This window comes from Neophocaena asiaeorientalis, unplaced genomic scaffold (genome assembly GCF_003031525.2).
Source record: "Neophocaena asiaeorientalis asiaeorientalis breed wild unplaced genomic scaffold, Neophocaena_asiaeorientalis_V1.1 scaffold241, whole genome shotgun sequence".
NCBI lineage: Eukaryota > Metazoa > Chordata > Mammalia > Artiodactyla > Phocoenidae > Neophocaena > Neophocaena asiaeorientalis.
In genome coordinates, this window is record NW_020172287.1 from 1,443,339 (window position 1) to 1,464,034 (window position 20,696).

General features: G+C 54.4%; 1 protein-coding gene across 1 annotated transcript in view; it reads left to right on the forward strand.

Moving 5' to 3' along the window:
• The window catches only part of ADAMTS2 (ADAM metallopeptidase with thrombospondin type 1 motif 2), a 238,445-nt gene extending 218,454 nt beyond the window's left edge, over positions 1 to 19,991 (forward strand). The window contains exons 15-23 of the mRNA XM_024765086.1: positions 374 to 497; positions 1,526 to 1,606; positions 3,292 to 3,458; positions 5,542 to 5,701; positions 7,601 to 7,733; positions 8,536 to 8,743; positions 10,201 to 10,330; positions 11,243 to 11,332; positions 17,267 to 19,991. Of these exons, the coding sequence (XP_024620854.1) occupies positions 374 to 497; positions 1,526 to 1,606; positions 3,292 to 3,458; positions 5,542 to 5,701; positions 7,601 to 7,733; positions 8,536 to 8,743; positions 10,201 to 10,330; positions 11,243 to 11,332; positions 17,267 to 17,724 (1,551 nt within the window). The 3' untranslated portion in view covers positions 17,725 to 19,991. The remainder of the gene's footprint in view (positions 1 to 373; positions 498 to 1,525; positions 1,607 to 3,291; positions 3,459 to 5,541; positions 5,702 to 7,600; positions 7,734 to 8,535; positions 8,744 to 10,200; positions 10,331 to 11,242; positions 11,333 to 17,266) is intronic.
• Positions 19,992 to 20,696: the final 705 nt, after the last annotated feature.

Here is a 20,696-nt window from a genome sequence, read left to right on the forward strand (position 1 = left end):
CCTAAGCTTTGGGTGCGAGCCATGGAGGGACCGCCTCTGGGGCTGCGCTGCGTGGACAGCCGGGAGAAGGGGCAGAGGCCATGTCTGATACGTCCATTAGGACACCAGCGTGCTGTGGCAGGGCAGCTTCAGGACCAGGCCCTGTTTAGGCTGTACAGAGCCCTCCACAGGTCACACTGTCCAGACACGTGGATGAGTGAGGGGGAAAGGCTGGTCCTTGGGTGGGCACACAGGGTCTGTCTTGCTCCAAAGCCCCCTCTCCTTCCCCTGCATCAGGAACTGCTAAGAAGGGGTGCCCTGACCTGGGCTGTGGAGGGAGCAGGTAGGGAGAGGGAGTCTCGAGTGTACAATGCACCTCCCCACCCCTCTGCAGAAGGTGGGCTGCGACGGGGTGATCGGCTCCAGCAAGCAGGAGGACAAGTGTGGTGTGTGTGGAGGGGACAATTCCCACTGCAAGGTGGTCAAGGGCACATTCACACGCTCGCCCAAGAAGCTCGGTGAGTGCGCCACTCCCTCCCCCTGCCCAGGGCACCCAGGCCTGAATGTCTACAGCACCTGGCCGGGTGGCTCTGACTGGGTTCTCAGAGGTTTGCGGGAGAGGGGGTGTAAGTCTGGGAGGGTGAGGTGGAGAGAGAATCAGGTCAGGGGCAGCTGTGCCAGGCCCCAGGGTGGGCAGGGACAGGGATAATGCCAGGGTATATGTGCACAGGGTGGGTCTTAGAAGTCTTTATTTGAGGGCACCCTCCCCAGCCCTCCAAGGCTTTCCGGTTGCCAGCTGGCCTCCCTTGCTTGCTACCCCCAGCCACCTGTCAGCAGGACTTTGATGGGCTGTCAGTGCAGCCTGTGGCCTAGGGACATGTAAGCCTGTCCCCACAGGGCCACAGGATGGGGCTGGGGAACTTGGGGTCCCTGGCCAAGATGGGCTCTGGGAAAACAGACCGCTTGGTGAGCCTCCTTCCACAGTGGTACCTCCGTCTGGCTTCGGTGCTCTGGGTGGGCTTGCAGCAGCTGACTGCTCTACCTCTGTCCAAAATGGTGAGAAGCCACTTTGGTTCACCTCTTTTGGAAGAAGGCCATGGGACAAACCTGCCAGACTCCACTCAGAGCTGGTGCCAGGGTGCCAGGAGCTGACCTTCTGCATCGCCCCACGTGAGCAGGCTGTCTTCAGTTGGCGGATTAAGCCGCCGAGGTCCAGGGAGGGCAAGCAGTTTGCTGAAGGCCTCCCTCCTGGATGTGGCATCTTAGCTCCGTGCCCAGGTGTGACTCCAGGCACACTCACGAGGACGCCCACTAAGTTTTCAATGGAGGAAGCTGAAGGAGCACCTGGATTTGAAGATGAGCAAAGGGCTGTGGCTGGCTGGGATGTGCTAGCTTTCCCGTGGACCCCTCTCTGGGTGGGCAGTCAGAGCCCATAAAACATTGGGGGCTCTGGAACCACCTTCGAGGGCAAGGCCCTCCTGGCATTGTCTGCATTCGACGGCCTCTCCCTTCTCATTTGGCTTTGTCTCCCCACATCCCAACAAAGGTTACATCAAGATGTTTGAGATCCCGGCAGGAGCCAGACACCTGCTTATCCAGGAGGCAGACACCACCAGCCACCACCTGGGTGAGTGTCGGAGCCCAGGCAGTGCGGTGAATCTGCAGCCTGACTCTTCCAGGGATCAGGGGCCCAGCTGAGAGGCGTGGCTGCAGCCCCATCTCCCCTCTCCCTGGCCTGGCCCACCTGGTGGACGTCTCCTGGAGTCATTTCCCAATGGAGAGGCCAGGGGTTGGGATCAGAGGGCAGCAGCTGTGGAGGGACATGTGTTTAAAACATGCCACACCTCCCCACCCTAAGTCCATCTTGAGGCCAAGGGGGAAACCCCCTGTCCACTGGAAGGCAGGCAAGGTCCTTAAGCAGCGGCTGCTAAGGCCAGCTGGTAGATGGACTTCTATGACGTATTTGCATTTTTTCATTTAGCTTCATTTTAAATTCAAGTGATTCTTTTGGAATAGGGATTCCTGGCATCTGCTGAAAATTTGGATGTTCTAACAACTCTGAGTGCCCCCTTCTCACATGGCAGCCCCCTGTGGGGCTGTGCTCCTCCAGGCTGCCTAGGGCTCCTCAAAGGGGCTTCACCCATCCATGCCCCCCACCAAAATGTAAGGCCAAAGGAGGAAGTGAAGTAGGAAGTAGGTCACTGAGGGCCTTCCTCCAATTTGGGCCCCGACCTTCCTCCCTGTGCCCTGGAGGCCAGACTGGGTCAGGGGCTCCATGACTGCCTCCATCTGGTCCCCGCCACTGACGTGAGACAGACAACCACTCTTTTTAATATGAATTTTTCTTTCTTCCTTATTTTAAGAGGAGACTTTATGTTGCTATCCCAAAATGCAAAGCCAGTGGCACTTGCCTTAAGTAGAAGGCAAATATGAAAGTTGATCCCTGAAAAAAAAGACACTTCTATCTAAACACTGTTTCCTGCTCTCCCTGCACAAGAGGAGGGAGGGTTAGTGACAAGCTGAGGACCTCCTGGCGCCCGCTGAGGCTCTCAGGGGATTCCAGGAGACTTGTGAAGGGAATGATTTCCTAACTCTGTGATCCCATGATTTTTGTGCCCAGTCTGTGACACCACCTAAGATCTTCCAGCAGACCCCCAGCAGACACCTTCCACTGTGGGAAGCATGGGGCTTCCTGACCAGTGGATTCTCAGCTCCTAGACATTCTTTGTGGATGCCTAGTGGCCTGAGTGGTCCCCGGGCCAGGTCAGGCCTCTTTGGGTTGTAGGGAACTGGTGGGGACCCAGGCCGAGCCACAGTTACCAACAGGGTGGGGAGACATATGGGACGTATGCTCACCCCAGGGCAGGAAGCCCTCACCCAGCCCTGTGCCCTGGTGTCCAGCAGATGCCCCTCACCCGGGGGGCTGGGGCAGGGAAGGCAGTGGCTCTGAGAGTCCACTGAGTGTTCCAAGTAGACTTGCTACTGCAAGTAGGTGGCCTTGATGCCTGCCGAGTCCCTTGCCATGTAGCATCTCCTTCAGGGCCTGAGGGGCAGATCCAGGAAAGGGCCCTGGGCCTGGCAGAAGGGCAGGGTTAGAGGGAAACTTAGTTTTGGCTGAGAGACAAAGGGCAAGTCAGGTTCCCAAGGTGATTTGGGCTGTCAGTGGGACTGACGGGCCCCTGGCAGAAGACAGCTGGGAGACGAGGGGCTCTGCTCCCTGTAACTCCCCCAACCTGTTCAAACCAGCATACCCTGCCAGCCTTCCTGCAGTTCTGCCCCTGGATGACACTGGCTGTCTTCTGCCATTCTCAGCCGTCAAGAACCTGGAGACAGGCAAGTTCATTTTAAATGAAGAGAATGACGTGGATCCCAACTCCAAATCCTTCATTGCCATGGGTGTGGAGTGGGAGTACCGGGATGAGGATGGCCGGGAGACGCTGCAGACCATGGGCCCCCTCCACGGGACCATCACTGTGCTGGTAAGTCGAGGCAGGGGCCAGGCCCACTGCGTCCTGGCTGCCCAGACAGGGGGCAAGTAGCTGCTAGGGAAGGGATGGAGGGGTGCCTGGGAACCCTGAGCCTCCCTGCATACTTCGGACCATGCTCTGAACGGCCTCTCTGGCCTGACTTTTGGACCAAGGGTCTCTATCTCTGTGTCAGAGCAAGGAACAGACATGGAGCCACCAGTTGGGCTCTGGGCCCTGTATCGACCCCTGGGTGACTAAAGACAAAATCCCCTGCAAGCAATTAGGTTTCCCCCTCTGGGTGACATTCATGACCACTTTTCATCATGCTTATTCATGTCTGCCACTGTATCCAAACCCAGCCACTCTCTGGGGGTGACCAATGGGGCTCAGGAAATTGGACTGCTAGACCCAGGTCACACTAGACTTTGTCCCTGAACAGGACTGGACCCCAGGTCTCCTGAGTCCAGGACCACAGGCTGCTCCTGGTGATGGGAGTACAGAGGGGGCTTGATTTCCTGATTCACTTATTAAAAATTAACTTTAATTGCATACATAATACATTTTATCAGTAAAAAAAGTTAAAACACTACAGGTAAGGCTCAGATGACTTTTGCCCCTCCGTTAAGGTGAGCACAGCATGGTTGGGTTCAGGCACCCGGACCCAGCGCCCCACACCAGAGTGCGCAGCTGTGGGGATAGGGTGTTTCATGTGCGCTGTGCTCTGCTCTGCTCACCTCGGCTGCCTGTACTTTTCATCCCCAGAAACGCCTTTGGTGCCCGCCTTTGTCAGTGCATATACAGTCAGGCTTCAGTATCTGCCATTTCTGTATTGGTAAATTCACCTACTGAAAGTATTTCTAATCCCAAAATCAATACAGGCATACCTCAGGAGATACTGCAGGATCGGTTCCAGACCACCGCAGTAAAGTGAATATGGCAATAACGCAAGTCACGTGAACGTTTTGGTTTCCCAGTGTGTGTGATAGCCTTAGGTCTAAGGAAAACAATGTACATACCTTGATTAAAAATACAAAGCAAAAAATCAGTTACAACAATAACATCAAAGATCACTGATCAGAGATCACCATAATAAAAGTAATAATAATGAAAAAGTTTGAAATATTGTGGGAATTACCAAAATGTGACTCAAAGACACAAAGTGAGTAAATCCTGTTGACAAATGGCACCAATAGACTTGCTGGATGTGGGGCTGCCACAAAAGTTTAATCTGTAAAAAAACGGGGCTTCCCTGGTGGCGCAGTGGTTGAGAGTCCGCCTGCCGATGCAGGGGACACAGGTTTGTGCCCCGGTTCAGGAAGATCCCACACGCTGCGGAGCGGCTGGGCCCGTGAGCCATGGCTGCTGAGCCTGCGCGTCCGGAGCCTATGCTCCGCAACGAGAGAGGCCACAACATTGAGAGGCCCACATACCGCAAAAAAGAACAAAAAAACAAAAAAACGTAATATCTGCGAAGCACAGTAAAACAAAGCGCCGTAAAGCAAGGTCTGCCTGTACTTGCAGTGGAGCAGGGGAAAATGTGAGGAGGCGGAAACAGGCAAGGCTTCTTGTTTCAGCTGCTACTGCAAACAAGCGTCTTTTTCACACTCTATTTACTGCCATGTTGTCCGCATTTTTGTGCTTTTGGGGGATGATTTCATTGTTTAAAATGGCCCCAAGCATGGGTCTGGTGTTCCTCTGATCAGGAAGCTGCAGGTTTACCCTAAGGAGAGAGCGCATGTGTTAGATGAGCTGCGTCCAGGCACAAGTAACCAGGTGCTGGCCGTGAGTTCAGTGTTAATGAATCAATGGCATGTAGTAATTAAGGTGTCTTTAAACAGAAACGCACATAGAATAAGCTTATGCATTGACTGTTAATGAAACTGTCACGACCAGAGGTTCGCAGGCCCTGATGCCATGTTCCCCTGCAAGCAGCGGTTCAGTACTGGCAGATTCGGTGTTTGCCGGGACTTTCTAGAACCTGAGTACCGTGAATAATGAGACTTGGCCGCGCATGTTCCTCGGGCTGACTTTCCTAACCTGGTCGCCGAGGGAGGGTGGTGGTGGGCAGACACATTCACGTCTGTCTCCGGGGCAGGTCATCCCGCAGGGGGACGCCCGCATCTCGCTGACCTACAAATACATGATCCATGAGGACTCGCTCAATGTGGATGGCAACAATGTCCTGGAGGACAATTCCGTGGGCTACGAGTGGGCCCTGAAGAAGTGGTCTCCCTGCTCCAAGCCCTGCGGTGGAGGTGAGGGGCCTTCTCAGAGTTGGGGCCCCAGAGGAGGTCGGGGCCGAGCGGGAGGGGTCTCCTGGATGAGGAGCTTCCTAAGTCCATGGTCCCTGCTGACCGCCTGGCATGAGGGATGTGCCAGGTATGAGAACACTAGACCCAAACCAGTGACCTTTGCCTGGGTGACAAGGGCCTAGCCCCACTAGGGAGGTGCCAGAGGGTGGGCAGGAAGAGCAGGTGCTCAGGGCAGCCAGGGGGCATGTGTGGGGCTTGGATGACACCAGCACCCACCTGCATGGTGTGAGAGGGAGGTCCGGCCTGGCGGGAGGTGGCTGTGAGGGTGTGGCTTGGATGGATTACTGTGACACCATGAGGCAGGTCACAGGAAAGGCTCAGGCCATGCTGGAGACCAATGAAGAGGCCCCCTCTGCAGAGATTCCTCCTAAGATCCCTCCTTTCCGAATGCAGAAAGGCCTTTCCTCCTTGGGGCAGGGCTGGGTGCAGAGAGGTCCCACCTGCTTTGGACCTCAAAGAGTCCACAGTTGGGTGGGACATAACAGACAGACAGGAAGTTCTGATCTGCTCAGTGTAGTCACTGCTCCTAGGGGGCTGGAGGAGATAAAAGGCAGGAGAAGAGAGCTCAGCCTGCAGGAGCAGGTGGCCAGGACAGACCTCCTTCAGGTGCCATGAAGTGTCCCACGCCTAGACAACAGAGGGAGTTTGCCCAGTGTGCGGGGCACCCACTGCCAGGCCCAGGCAGATGGAGGGCTCATCTTCCAGTGCTCCTGCCTGGGCGGATGGCACCCCAGGCTTCCACTGAGCCTCCCGGCCCCCTGGATTTTATCAGCACATCCTGCTGAGTCTCCCTCCTGTGTATCTCTTGGACTCATCTGCTGTTACCATCTTCCCAGTCCTGGCACCATCCTCGCTACCCAACTGGCCCCGTGTGTCCACTCTTGCCCTCAGAGTGACCTATTAAAGGGGCAGATCAGACCATACCCCTTTCTGTGATCACAGTTTTCAGCAGCTCCTTCTGCTCTTGGGATAAAAAACAAAATTCTCCTCATGGCCTCCAAGGTACAAGCAACTTGCTGACTTCTCCCACTGCCGTTGGCACCCCCAGCCCGTGCTCACTCAGCCCTGTCCACACTGGCCTTAAGTGCTTTTCCTGGACACGCCGTGCTCCTGCCTCAGGGCCTCTGCATAGGCCATCTCCTCCCCGGGGAGCCCCTTCCACCGCTTTCCCACTAAATCAGCACACCTCCATCCTCTGTTTCCTGGGACACACCCAGATGCCCAGGCTAGATCAGGCTGCCCAGTCATATTCTCTCATGTCTAACCCACTAGGCTGAGGTTTTGAGACTTGGCACTGTTGACATTTTGGAGTCTATAATTTTCCATTGTGGGGGATAGTCCCGTGAATTGTAGGATGCTGAGCAACATCCCCAGCCTCTACCTGTTAGATGTCGGTGGCATCTCCTCCCCCAGTTGTGACAACTAAGTGTCCCAGACATTGCCAGATGTCCCTGGGGCAAAATCTCCACCAGCTGAGAACTGCTACACTAGACTGGCTGGAGGAGCCTTGCAGACTGTATTCCATGTTTAGCTAGGTCCTCAGAGCACATTAATTCAAGGTGGAGTAAATGACTAAACAGTGGGAGAGGAAATAGAACCTTCCCTCCTGCCCCAGGAAGCCAGCCAAAGGGCAGGAGAGAAGGGGGCTACTCTCCCTGGCCTGTCACCCTCACTTGGCCTGGGGTGCTGGGTAGACACCAGGCTAGATGTGTCCCTGCTCGACCCCCCCACCCCATTAGCAGGGCGGGGAGAACAGGGCTAAGTGACCTGAGGAGCCACCCCTCCACGCCTGCTGGAGGGCCCCTACTGTCCCACTGAGCCCCCTCGAGCTCTCGTCTTCAGGGTCCCAGTTCACCAAGTATGGCTGCCGCCGGAGGCTGGACCACAAGATGGTGCACCGAGGCTTCTGCGACTCCCTCTCGAAGCCTAAAGCCATCCGCCGGGCTTGCAACCCACAGGAGTGCTCCCAGCCCGTGTGAGTGCCAGGACTCCCCGGCCCCCCAGCCCCACTAGAGGAGGGGAGGGAGAGCCCTGGGGCTCCTGTGGAGGGTGGTGCAGGATCGGGTTCCCTGGATGCTCTGAGCCTCACGTGCCCTGAGACGTTTGACCGATTCTTCCTCACTCACCACGTTCTATGGAGTCTAAGATGTTGCAGGCTGTGCAGTGCCCCCCTACTTCAGACCTGCTGGACAGAAACAATAATGTGCATCTTAGAAATGACAACAAGTGGTAATGCTCAGATGGGGAAACTGAGGCTCCGAGGGTGCAGGGCTTGCTTCTGGTCCCGTGGTAGATGTTTCCCAAGCAGCTCATTCCAGAGGCGGAGGCCTTGGAATGGCCACAGCCATGACCCCTTTGGCTCTGGGGTTTGACAGGGCTGCATTTCTGGGCCCAGGTTCCTTTTTCAGGACCCTGAGTGGGGAAGATGGTGGGTAAAAGGCAGGTGGGGGCCATTCGGGGACAGGTGCTGAGGGTGTCCATGCTGCTGCCCGGAAGGGTTGGTGATGTCAGCGGAAGCTGAGGCCAGAGGGCAGAGCCAGGAGCCTAAGAAGAGACAGAGGCCAGCTCTCCATGGCCACACCCCAATCGGGATCTCCCAGCCGTGGGCATGCTTGGGTCTGCAGGACCTCAGGCAGGGGCCCAGCTAGCCTCCAGGGCGCCTTCCTGACCGTAGGTAAAGATGCGCCTGGAGGAGCAGGCTGCCTTGCTTCTGTCCATCAGGGCCTCAGCCAGGGTGATTCTCCAGGGGCTGACCGTGTGCTGCTCTGCCCTGACAGGTGGGTCACGGGCGAGTGGGAGGCATGCAGTCAGAGCTGTGGGCGGACGGGCATGCAGGTTCGCTCCGTGCGCTGCGTTCAGCCACTACACAACAACACCACCCGCTCCGTGCACACCAAGCACTGCAATGACGCCCGACCCGAGGGCCGCCGGGCCTGCAACCGTGAGCTCTGTCCCGGTCGGTGGCGGGCCGGACCCTGGTCCCAGGTAAGCAGTGCCCCGGTCCTGTGTCCTCAGCCCCCAAACCAAGCTTGGGTGGGACTGAAGTGGCCAGGGCGTTGCACCTGGGCCTGGATGCAGTTCTTGCCCTGGGCCACGTCCCGTAGGTCTCAGGGCACCCGTGGTTCCACATGGCTATGGGAAACTCAGTGGGATATGTATCTTTACTCTGCAGGGTAGAGGCTCCCATGCTCCTGGGGACAGGACCCCCAGGAGACTGGGGACAGCCTGGGCTCCAGGAAACAAAGGGAAGCCTGGGCTTTTGTCTCTGGGGGCCAGAGGTGCGGCTAGAAGGCCGGTCAGGCTTGCAAGAGGAAACACGGGCAAGGGAGGGCTTAGACTTGGGCTGGAAAGGATAGTCTCGGGCTGCAGGAGCCGTTCTGGGGTCAGGGCTGAGCTGATGTGAGCACTGACATCCAGCCTCCGGGCCTGGTGGGTCAGGAGTTGCCAGGACCAACCTTGGGCTCAAAGATTTGCTCAGAAGTTGCTGTAGTCATGGTTATGCTTTATTACAATGAAAGCACACAGCGTAGAATCAGCAAAGGGAAAAAGTGTTTCGGTGAAGTCTGGAGGAAACCAGGCACAAACATCTAGGTGCCCAGGATCTTCACTGGGGATCAGTCACGTAGGCATTGTGTGCCTGCGTGACTGACATCAGTTACTGAAGCCCCAGACCCCAGAGTGAAAGCAGATGCTCACCATAAATCATCTTGTTGGTGTAAACCAACTGAACAAATTGGTGCGGCCTGATCCAAGGCTTCAGGCACGCAAAAACGCTCTTATCAGACAGACCATTCCATGAACTTGGTTCCCAGGAGTTGCCCAGGGGCCAGCCCTGAAAATAAGCCTTTCTTGGGACTGGGCAGGTTTGAGCAACCCCGTCTGCTGAGTCAACCCTTTGTCACACACAAGGCGAACACTTGAGAATCATCCTTTGGCAGGGCTGGGCTGAGTTGTGAGCAGAGCCACGAGTCCGGGCGTGACTGCTCATTCGGGTCCCTCCCAATGTGGTGAGGCCAAGGGGGCCCGAGACTGGAGGGGACAGTGAGGGTGCTGGTGGTGTAGAACCTTGTGTCCAGAGGGAGGGAGGGTCCTCTGCCGAAGCCTCCTGGACCCAGGCAGAGCTTTCCCAGTGGCCCCCAGTGCATAGCAGTTCTTCTGGGCCTTGGGTCTCCTCTAGCCAGAGGAGGGAGGTGCTCGCTGAGAAGTCAGAAGTGCCAGGCCCTATCTGGCCCTGCATATTTGTTCTCTCTAACTCACTCTAGAGCCCAGGAGATTGAGGCAGCTGCCCGGGGCTAGGGCTAGGCAGGGCAGGCCTCTAGCTCACCCTCTACCCTTTGTGCCTCCCCACCTTTCACGTATTGTGGGGTCACCTGCTTGGGGAGCCCTTTCAGACCCAGCCTAACATGGGAAGCGGGCCCTGACTGGTAACGCTCTGCCTGCAGTGTTCGGTAACCTGTGGCAACGGCACCCAGGAACGGCCGGTGCTCTGCCGAACCATGGACGACAGCTTCGGTGTCTGCCGGGAGGAGCGGCCTGAGACGGCCAGGATCTGCAGGCTTGGCCCCTGTCCGCGTAAGCCTTCTGCATGCAGCAAGCCCAGGGGAGGGGGGCAGTCCAGGCAAATGCGGCTCTTCCCACAACTGGTCGAACTCAGCATCTGTGAACTTGAAGGAGAAGCTAAGCCGCCCAAGCCTAGGCTGGGACCTTTCTCTGGCAGGAAATGGAAGGAACTGGCATTTGCCATGCTCATCTCCAGGCCAGGCCCTAGTGAAGGATGGCGTGGACTCAGTCCATCCCTGCCTTCCTGGCACTCCCTTTTGGTCTGGGAGACAGAAACCGGATTCACAGTGACTGCATATCGGGGCTCAGCCCATGCCCATGCGAGTAGGGGGTGCCTATATGAGTAGGGGGCGCCTGCCGCCCTGCGAGGAGAGCAACCAGAATGCTGGCTGCGTGTAGATGCCTGGCCAAGTGCTGGACACACGTCAGCTCTTTCGGTCCCCACAACAGCTGAAGACGTAGATCCAGTCATGAGTCCCTTCTGCAGAGCAGGGAGCTCGGGGGGTCAGGTGTGCCTCCCCCAGCTGAGGAGAGGGTAGATCCAGGATTCACTTGTTCCCTGCACTTCCAGAGCCAGCACTCAGGGCACTGCTCAGCCCAGAGCAGGGCACGGTGGGGACTTGGAGGACAGTACAGAGATAAGGAGGCGCTCGTAGGGCCTGTGCATGGGGATAGTAGCTGAAGCTACTCTGCGTAGCTGAGACCCGGATGCTTGGTGTGGGAGAGGCAGGACTGGGCCTGGACAGGGTGCTTGGGCCCATCTGTGCCGAGGGAGGTCTTGCAGGCCACGCTGGGGAGTTGGGGCCCTCCTGTCACCCCCTCCCTGGGATGCCAGAATCCAGGGAGCCCTTCTGCCTGGGGTGGGTGGGTTGGGTGCCCAGACCTGGTGCCCCAGCAGCCAAGACTCCTTTCTTTTCCCTTTAGGAAACATCTCCGATCCCTCCAAGAAGAGCTACGTAGTTCAATGGCTGTCCCGACCAGACCCCAACTCACCAGTCCAGAAGACCTCGTCAAGTAACCGGCCCGTTTATAACTCTGTCTCTGCCCTCCAGTGCATGCCCTGCGCCTTGTGGAGCTTGCCGTGGGCTCCCCTCCTCTCTTTCTATGGAAAACTGCCCTGACTCTTCCTGAGCGCTCTCTTGGTTGAATCTGTTTTCTCCGGGCCTCTGTGCTCGGCTGTCCCCTTTGGAGCCGCCTGGCCGGGAGGGCCAGTCTCGCAGCGGCACGGCCCGGGGCACCGGCCTCTTGTGGGGGTGCCAGGACCTCGCGGTGATGGCTTTTAAAGGGGCAAAGATCTGTCGCGGTGCTGGAGGGGCCAGAGGCCAAAGTTTGAATGTGACCACTTGGTGACCGCCTTGCGGGGCCACATCCCTCCAGGCTGGAGCTGCGGGTCGGAAATCGAGGCGGAGCCCGCCCGTCCTCTTTCAAACGCCGCTTACCAGCGAGGCGAGGCCAGAGGGGTCTCGCGGGTGTGCAGTTTTGTTTCGCCATCCTGGGCGCCCGGCCCGTTTCCGGCAGTGTGTCGGCGGCTCCCTGGCCACCTCTGCTGTTGCTGCTGCTGCTGACCCTGTGCTGTGTGTCCTCCTGACTCGTGTGACTGTGGCCTGCTTCCTGTGGCCTTTGTGTCCAGCTCACACAACCCTTGGCCCCCGTACCCTGTCCCCTTGGGGGTTCAGGTCAAGCAGAGGAGGCAGGGGACGTGTCCCCGCAGTGGGACATCAGGACACACCACCACTTGCATTCTCTGTCCATTCGCTCCAATGGCCTTTCTCATCGTGCACACACGACCCCGTGCATGGGCGCGAGAGAGTGAGAGTGAAAGGCTGTCTCACGTGGATGCGGCCACCTACCCATGTGAACAACTACAGAATTACCTCAATTTTTATCGCTTTTTTGCTTAGATAAAACTATGTAGAAGATGCCTTAAAGTTGAAAGGTAACAGAATTGGCTGCTAGCAACCCAGGCAGGAGGCAGGCAGTGCAATCTAGAGGGAGGTGGCCCGCTCATCCACCTTTGGTCAAGGGTAAGGCTTCCCAGTCCAGTCCGTACAGGGCCCCAGGCACGGGCTCACCTCTGTGGAAAGGAGACCCGCTCCATGGCCTGAGCGGCCCTTCGGCACTGACTGTTGTTGGAGCCCCGGGCACTCTGCTGCCGGCGCTGCCTTACACCAGAGGGCGACTGGCCTGGCCCTGGGCGTGACCAGTGTAGCACTCCCGCCGGTCACCCCGCACTCTCCCCAGCCCCGTCCCCTGTTCATAGCATCCCCGCTGGACAGCGCCCAGCCCTCCCCTGGCACTAGTTACTGTTATGTAAATACTCGGTGTAACCCATACTAATTCTCATGACTGTTAACTTCCAACTTTGACTTAGGCAATGCGAGTGACATGAGTGACTCTGGGAAGGTGCAATACGGTCCTGAGCATCGTGCTCTCTGTCTATATGCACTTTGGTTTATCAGGGATATTTTATTAGTGTTTTGTATGTATTCAATGACGTATTATATAGGTTCCATTGTCGTTGCTTTTCTGGTTTTTTTATGAGACAACGTTAGTGTGTGCCAAAGTGACTGTGAAAATGACCTTTTACTCTTACTAACAGTGGAAAGACTTCCTGTCATGCATCCCACAAATAAACTCAATAAAAGTTCAGTGAAACTGGGTGCTTGGGTCTGGCACACTGCTGCCTCCTTCTCTTCATCTCTGTGACCAACGGTGCTGCAGGGATGCAGGTGCTGTTCTGGTCCATTACTTCCTTGGTTTCTGATTCCAGTGACTTTTCTGTCCCCCTTACCCTGCCTAACGTAGATACTGAGGGCCCCTCCCCCACTGAGGCATGTGCCCCCTCCTCAGGCATTTTTCAAAATGTGACAGCAGCTCGTGCAGACACCCCACCGGCATTCTGAGTTTTGAATCCTTAGTGCTAAACAAGCACCTTGCAGGAACACCTTGGCTGTCTCCTTGCGGATAAGTTCTCACAGTTGGGAAAAGGGCCCCATGTGAGCTTCTCCCCATCTTTGGGATCCCAGCCCATGGAGTGGGAATATGGGGTTAGTAGCTGAGACAGTGTCCAGGTCACCATGCCCTGAGCCACCATCAGGCCACTACCCTGGCTCCGGGCACAGCTGTCAGCCTTGGGTTACCTGTTCAGGGAGGGAACAGGTCTGTCTTAGGAGAGTCTGGGTTGGGAGAAGGGCAAGGCAGCCGAAGGTCTGAGTGCCTGGCCTGCAACATTCACACACGGGTACGCTCAGCTGTGCCTGCCTTGTCTCCCAAGGCCTACCCTCAGGAGCCAAGGGGCCTGTGTGTCCACTCCCCTTGCTGACAAGGACCACACAGCAGGTCAGGGTCCAACCAGGGACCTCCTAATCTGGGGCCTGGGCCATGTCCTGCCAGGGGGCATCTCTCCCTCCCTTTCCCATGAAGGGGTCCTGTTCCAGGGAGGAGGGAGGTCATGAGAAAGGACGACCACCCAGCGCCATGGAGATGGGCATCAGGGCACAGGGCCGGGTTCCAGATGCCAGCCTTCGGGTGGGGGTCACAGTAGCTGTGGCTGGGGTCAGCCTGCCCAGAGCTCTGATCATTGAAAGACTCCCAGCTCAAGAGACAGGAGACCAAGACAACTGTGTCTGATGAACTGCATCCACTAAGTCTCCTTGCCCAGACAGATCAGGAGAAATACCTGCTGAGGGAACCTTGCCTAGAGCTGCGGGCAGGCCACCAACAGGGCTGCTCCAATAAAACTTTGATTACAAAACTAGGTGGAGGGACTGACTTGGCCCACAAGAGTGGTTGGCAGACCCTTACCCTAGACTGATGTGACACCCGCTTCTCGGATCCCAGCCTGGTGAAAGACAAGTGAGGGAGATGCTTGTTATTTGTGTGAAGGCAGAGGCACAGGTGACAGGAGAGGGTGTCTGTGTGGCAGGGGTGACCCCAGTCCCAGCAGCACAGCTAGGCCTGGCTGCATCCTTGTTGAGGCCTATGCCTCTGGCCTCCCCGCCCCAGCTGATGGCCAAAGCCTGGGGGAGATGCTGCACCTAGTATTACCAAAGCCCCCCTGTGTCTCCTTGAGGGCTGTCATGGTGGTTTCCACTCGCTTACCCCAGTGACTGCCAGGGAGGGGGGAGGGACCAGGAGGGGAGAAGGGAGCAGGGGCTCTGAGCATGACCCGCCCAGCTTCAAACAGGACTGTTCTGGTTTCATCTGTCTCAGATATTGGGTATCTGTGTAAAATTTTATCCAAGGTTTTAAAACCCTGAAAGCCACATCTCAGCATCTTTTAGTCTGATTTCTGGAATCGACCCTCAGCACAAGGCCATCTGCCTTTCCCCTCCACATGTGGGCCTATTTCTCCATCTCAAGGTTAGGAAGACCAGGGCTTTCCCTAAACAGCCTATCTGTCCTTATCTCTTCATACCCTGGGTCCTGCACCTAGTCATGTTTCCTCCTTATTTTGGCCACTTAGAAGCTCAGAGTCCAGGTTGGGTCCCTCTCTAATGATACGTGCCTCTGTGTATTCTTCTTCCCTGCAGCATTGACATTCTAAAATCCATGATTTCCTCGTTTTGGACTTGCTTAATTATTCACATTGTTTTTTTTCACCTTTATGCATTCTTCAATTCACTGTTCTAGGCTCTGGTATAAAGGTGCATCCAGATAGAGCTCGGGGCTCTGCCTTTTGGAGCTTCAAGATAATGAAAAAGTCAGGCATTAGTTACCTTATCCAACAACCAAATGTGGACTTGGTAGCTGGGAGGGAATGCTGGGAAAGGGAGACCCATGGCACCATAAGACCACATACTGGGGGATTTAACCTGCAAGGGAAGTCAAGGGATGCTTGCCTGAGGAAGATGTGTTTCAGCTGAGCCTCAGGGATAAGAGGAAGAGGGGAGGCACAGTATGTGCAAAGGCCCTGTGGCCACAGAGAGCACACTGCAGAGCAAGGCAATCAAGGCCTGAATGAGACTGGAGAGGTGAAAGGGACGGGTCCTCGCCCTGAAAACAATGGAGGAGCAATACAAGGGCTTCAGTCTGGACAGTGACAAGGTCACATCTCCGGCTGAAGAACATCATTCTGCTTGCAGCAGGATAGCTAGATAAGAAGGAGGAAGAATGGAGACAGGCAGGCAGAAAGGAAGCTCTTACCGTGTTGCAGCCAAGAGGCAAGGTAGCTTGGCACTGTGGAGGCAGGAGAGAGGGGAGCGTGGACACATCTGAGAGCATCAGGGGAAATACTGACAGACCTGGAGATGACCGCACAGGGGATGCCCGGGGTCTGGCTTGTGCACATGAAGGGCCATTCTCTGAGATGGGTGGTGCCAGTGAAGGCCATGGGCTTGGGCCAGACATGTGGAATCCACTTTTGGGACAACAGGAGTTGAGAGGTATCTAGTAGCCTGCTGTGTCCAAGTGTTTGAAGCTCCGGGAGTTTGAGGTTGGTGTCCAACTAAGTAGGTTGCCAGCCTGTAAGGGAAAATTATAAGCTGGAGCACTGGCCATGCAGATGGCAGATGTCAGAACCACAGGCCCTGAATGGGAGAGGGCCTGCCTGTCTGTTACTGTGAGAAATTTCAGTGAGCTAGCATAGCTTCACATGCAGATGTAGAACGTGCCCTGTGTTAATGCACAGAGTAACCATGTCAGATGTGGTCCCCATCAGTGGCTGCCCCTTCCCTCCCTCCTTCCTTCACACCTCCCCTCTTTCCTTCCTTTAAATAGGAGATGAGTTCACCTGGGAGACTGAGGGGAAAGGAGGGCACAGCAGAGGTTTATGTGGGAAAAGTTTGAAACGCCCATTATGAAGAATAGAGAGTGACTGAGCAGGGAACATAGCTGGAGGGTTGGGCCCATTGAAGTCAGTGATCAGGAATTTATAATGGACCAAATATCCCCCGTTATACTGTTAAATGACTTATTCTTTTATGTTGAATGAATTTTTGTAAATCATCTCAATTTTTGTGTTGTGTGTGAAATTAGGTGTTAAGGGAAAGGGAAGGGGGTAAAAATTCAGGAAGAAGACAGCTGCAGCCAGGGTTGGAGCCAGGCCAGGGAGAAGACAGCCATGAGGAAAGAGGGAAAGAGAGAGACAACGATGGCCTCTGCAGAGAGTCAGGGCTCTCCATACAAGACAGACCATGGATGACCAGATCTTGGGTGGGAAAGAAAGGGGAGGATGTGCTGGGCAGAAGAATTAGTCTATGTGAAGGCACCAAGTTCTGGAGCACTTTGGAAAATGTCCAGAAGCTCAATGTGGCAGGGCCATGTGGTGGATGGAGCGGTGGCAGGACATAAGGCTCTCAAGTAAGTTGAGGCAAGTGGAAGAAATCCCAGATAAGTCTGCATGATTTTTGATTTCTATTTAGTCCCTTTTCAGAAACAAAGATCATCTGGAGAGTTTGGGTGAGGATGGGAACAAAATGTGGAAGAGTATGGTGAGGCCACAGCCAAGGCTCCGGGATGTGCTCTTTTGCATGCTAGGAATTGGTTCTTTTAGGTTTAATTTTGTTATAGTTACTGCTTAAAGATTACTGTAGAGTCAAACTGTGCCAAAGAATGTCATTGGGGTTACCACTGGGATATCAAATGTGAACATCTGATAAAGTCCCATTCTTTAAGATGAGCTTGGAATCACTCCCTGAGAATAGACAGGCCTCATTTCTGTCTCAGACTTTGAGAGATACTGAAAAATTTGCACTCAGTCAGGGCCTGCTTGGAGGAGGGGAGCATTGCTCACAGCTTGTGTGGCAGCACTCAAGGGTGGGGTCCCCGGATCCACCCTGCCCAAGGGCTGCCGGATATCAAAACCACACAGGCTTTCTGTGTGAGCTCGCTTGCCTCTGTGCTGTCTCTGGGCTCTTTCAAATGCCTCCTCCAGAAAACTGCTTCCTGTGGGGGAACAAGGTCCCCCTTATCTGTCCTTTGGTTATTTGTCCCACTTTTCTCTTTCAGAGGGCCGCTGCCAAGGTGACAAGTCAATGTTCTGTAGGATGGAAGTCTTGTCTCGCTATTGCTCCATCCCAGGCTACAATAAGCTGTGCTGCAAATCCTGTAACCTGCAAGACAACCTCACCAATGTGGACGACAGGGCAGAACCACCCTCTGGGAAGCACAATGACATTGAAGAGCTCATGCCCACCCTCCCAGTGCCCACTCTAGTCATGGAGGTGCAGCCTCCGCCAGGCACACCCCTGGAGGTGCCTCTCAATACTTCCAGCACCAGTGCCACCGAGGACCATCCGGAAACCAACGCTGTGGATGTGCCCTACAAAATCCAGGGCCTGGAGGATGAAGTCCAGCCACCCAACCTAATCCCTCGACGACCGAGCCCATACGAAAAGACCAGGAACCAAAGAATCCAAGAGCTCATTGATGAGATGAGGAAGAAAGAGATGCTCGGAAAGTTCTAATAAAAGATAGCATCAATAGCATTTTTTTTTTCTTGCTTATAGAGATATTCCATGGGATGGCAACTCCTGTGTTGTGGAGATGAAGTCAGATTCCTGATTCCAGAAGGTTTGGGGAAAACAAAGAGGGAGAATAATGTAAAAAGAAAAAAAAAATATATATATATATATATGTCCTGTACTGAGGTGGAGTGTGGGTTGGAGAGGAATATAGAGGTTCTACAACCCCCATTGATGAGGGAAGGCAGGAGGGATAACTCGGAGAGAGAAAACGTTTGCCCCAAGTTTCTGAGCAAGTGATTGGGAATCTTCTTTTCCTTGTGGTGACAACCCTGCTGGAGACGCAGGACATTTCCTGCCAATCTGCAGACTGAGACACAAGCCCCATGGGACTCTTGGGAGAAACGATGATTTATTTACTAAGTGACCAGTCACTAAGATGGGTGCTGTGAAGTGGAGGCCATGAACTCCAGTCTTCGAGGTGGTGAGGCAGGTGATGAAGATGAGTGTGGTGGCCAGCTGGCACTCCCAGGCTCTCCCAGGCCTCTGTTTTCTTCACTAACCCTGGCCTTGCTTGTCGCCTCTGGCCAGCCTGGCCTCAGACCCGGGGCTCCCCAGAGAGGCTCTCCCCTTCCCCAAGTGCATTGGAAGGATGAGGGAGGCATGCACTCTGCTGGAAAGTCCAGTGAGTGGGCAAGGCTCACTTTTTTGTGTGTGTGAACATGCAGCTTAAACTTCCCAAAATGACAAGACCCAAGCACATTAGCTCCTTAGCTGGGCCTAGCCTGCCATGTAATTCTTAAGCTTTTCACGTCCAGGAAAGTTCTAAAGCCTTTGTATTCTCACCAGTCATAGATCTTAGAGAACTCTTTCTTATTTCATTCCCCATTCTGTGGATGAGAATACTGGGCTCGGGATAGGTGCTAAAAACCTTTATCGGAACCTGTGCATGTGTGTGTGTGTGAACCTCTGCAAGTGGTCCAAGGGACAGAGGAAGGGGGTAAGAAAAGTGAAGGGACATCTGGGATGATGCTTAACCTTCGAAATGGTTGAAAACTAGCCTCCCCATCTCCCCAGCGTAGCCTACCTCTCTCCCCTCTGCCACCATGTTCCACACTTGCTCATACATGTCCCAGTGTCTCCAAGGAGCTTGCTGGCTCCTAAGAACCAAACTGGAGAAACCTTTCTGAATTGTCTCATAGTATCACTTCTTTAACAAGATGTAGTGTGAAGCACTTCTGCACCCTCGTCTCTTTATCATTAGGAAATGTATCCATGGCTTTCCCTCGTTGGTTGAACCCATGGCAGCTGGTGCTACTCACGGGCTGAAGGACTGGGCAGTGCTTGCTTGGGTCCATCCTAGAATGTTGAGGAAGCTCCGCACTAACCCTAGCCAGAGTATTACTCAGTTTACCCAGCTTGGGGGCCACAGAATGGGAACACTCCCTTCTCAGATCACAGCAGAGCAGGGCTGTGTGTCTTGGGGGCTGGAAGACTTTAGGGAGGGGCCCCAGGTGGGACACACCCAGGGGGATCTCTCTTCTGCTGCAGGAAGAAAGATGCCCTCTGGGAACTGTAGGCCAGGCGGCCACGGCCCCATATGCCATACTCAGTGCCTTGGGCCATATATCCACAAAGTTCTCTAGACTAGATGGTCCTCAGAAGTCTCTCTGTATGAGGGCAGTGTTCACCCGCTCTGAGACACTGCAAATTTCCACTGAGCTTGAGACAGGTGGAGAGCTGGATTAGCAACAGTCCGGAGCTTCCAGAGCTGGCTGAGAGGCTTCTGCAGGCTGGGGAAGGCAGAGGATGTCTTTGAGCCAAGGTTTCCCAACACCAGGTTGAGACTCAGAGGTCCTCTTTGTCCACTGCTCTGCAAAGTCAGCTGAGGGGCCCAAGAGTCACTTCATGTTCGTGGTAAGACTAGTGCTGGAGTTTTGGGTCCTGGCTCTCTGATCTACTCCTTTTGGAAAACCCATGGAATTTCACGTATAAGCCTTTCATGTGTACTTTAAAGTTGTTTGTTTGTTTGTCTGGAGTATATTATAAATGGTGCTCAATAGCAAAGTCTTTATCAGATGAAGCATTACGACTATGTACTCCTGTCTGACAGGCAGCTGCCACATGGGTCATTTTGGTGCTGAACTCACATCACAACATTTTATCTTACTGATGACAGCAATCAGTACGTTTGTTTTTCTGTATAGTAAAATTTGGCTCCTTGGTTTTATAACTTATTAAAGTCAAAATGTCTGTGTTTTTGCACATCATGCCTGTGTTTGTTTGTTACCTTGACTACACTTGTCCCCCATTCCCAGCCTAAACTTGGGCAGACAGAAGGATATGCTTCCCTCACAAAGCCAAGAGATGTGGAGGGACACCAGTAGGCAGTGAGCCAAGGCTGCACAAGTCAGGATCCCATGAGGGGCGAGAGGTGCCCGGAAGGACCGACCTCTCTCCCAGCTCCCCATGGAGTCAGTTCTCCAGGCAACACGACTTAGCCAAAGGCTCCCAAGTCAACCTTAGTTCCAGGAGGAGACACCTCCTCCTCCCTGACTGCAATCCCTTCTCTCTTATAATTAGGGTTTCCAGAAAAAAAATACTAGGTGTTGAGGTAAATTTTAAATTCAGAAAAACAGTGAATAACTTTTGAGTATGAAAATGGAACACACTTATACTAAAAGTTATTTTTTGTTTCTCTGAAACTCACATTTAACTGAGAATCTTGAAATTTTATTTGCTACATTTGGTAACCCTACTTACAATCAGTATTCTACTTTTAAAGACAGGTGCATGCTCTCTGGCCCTCTGATATTAGCAGGTATTGGGGAGGAGGGAGGTTGAAGGACAGAAGAGGTGATTTCTTCTGCTACCCTGACCAAGTAGGAATCAGGCAATGTGTACACAGTGCCGGGGAGAGGGAACAATCAGAAATCTTATTAGTTTGTACAGGGGTTATATGTGGCTTAGGAATA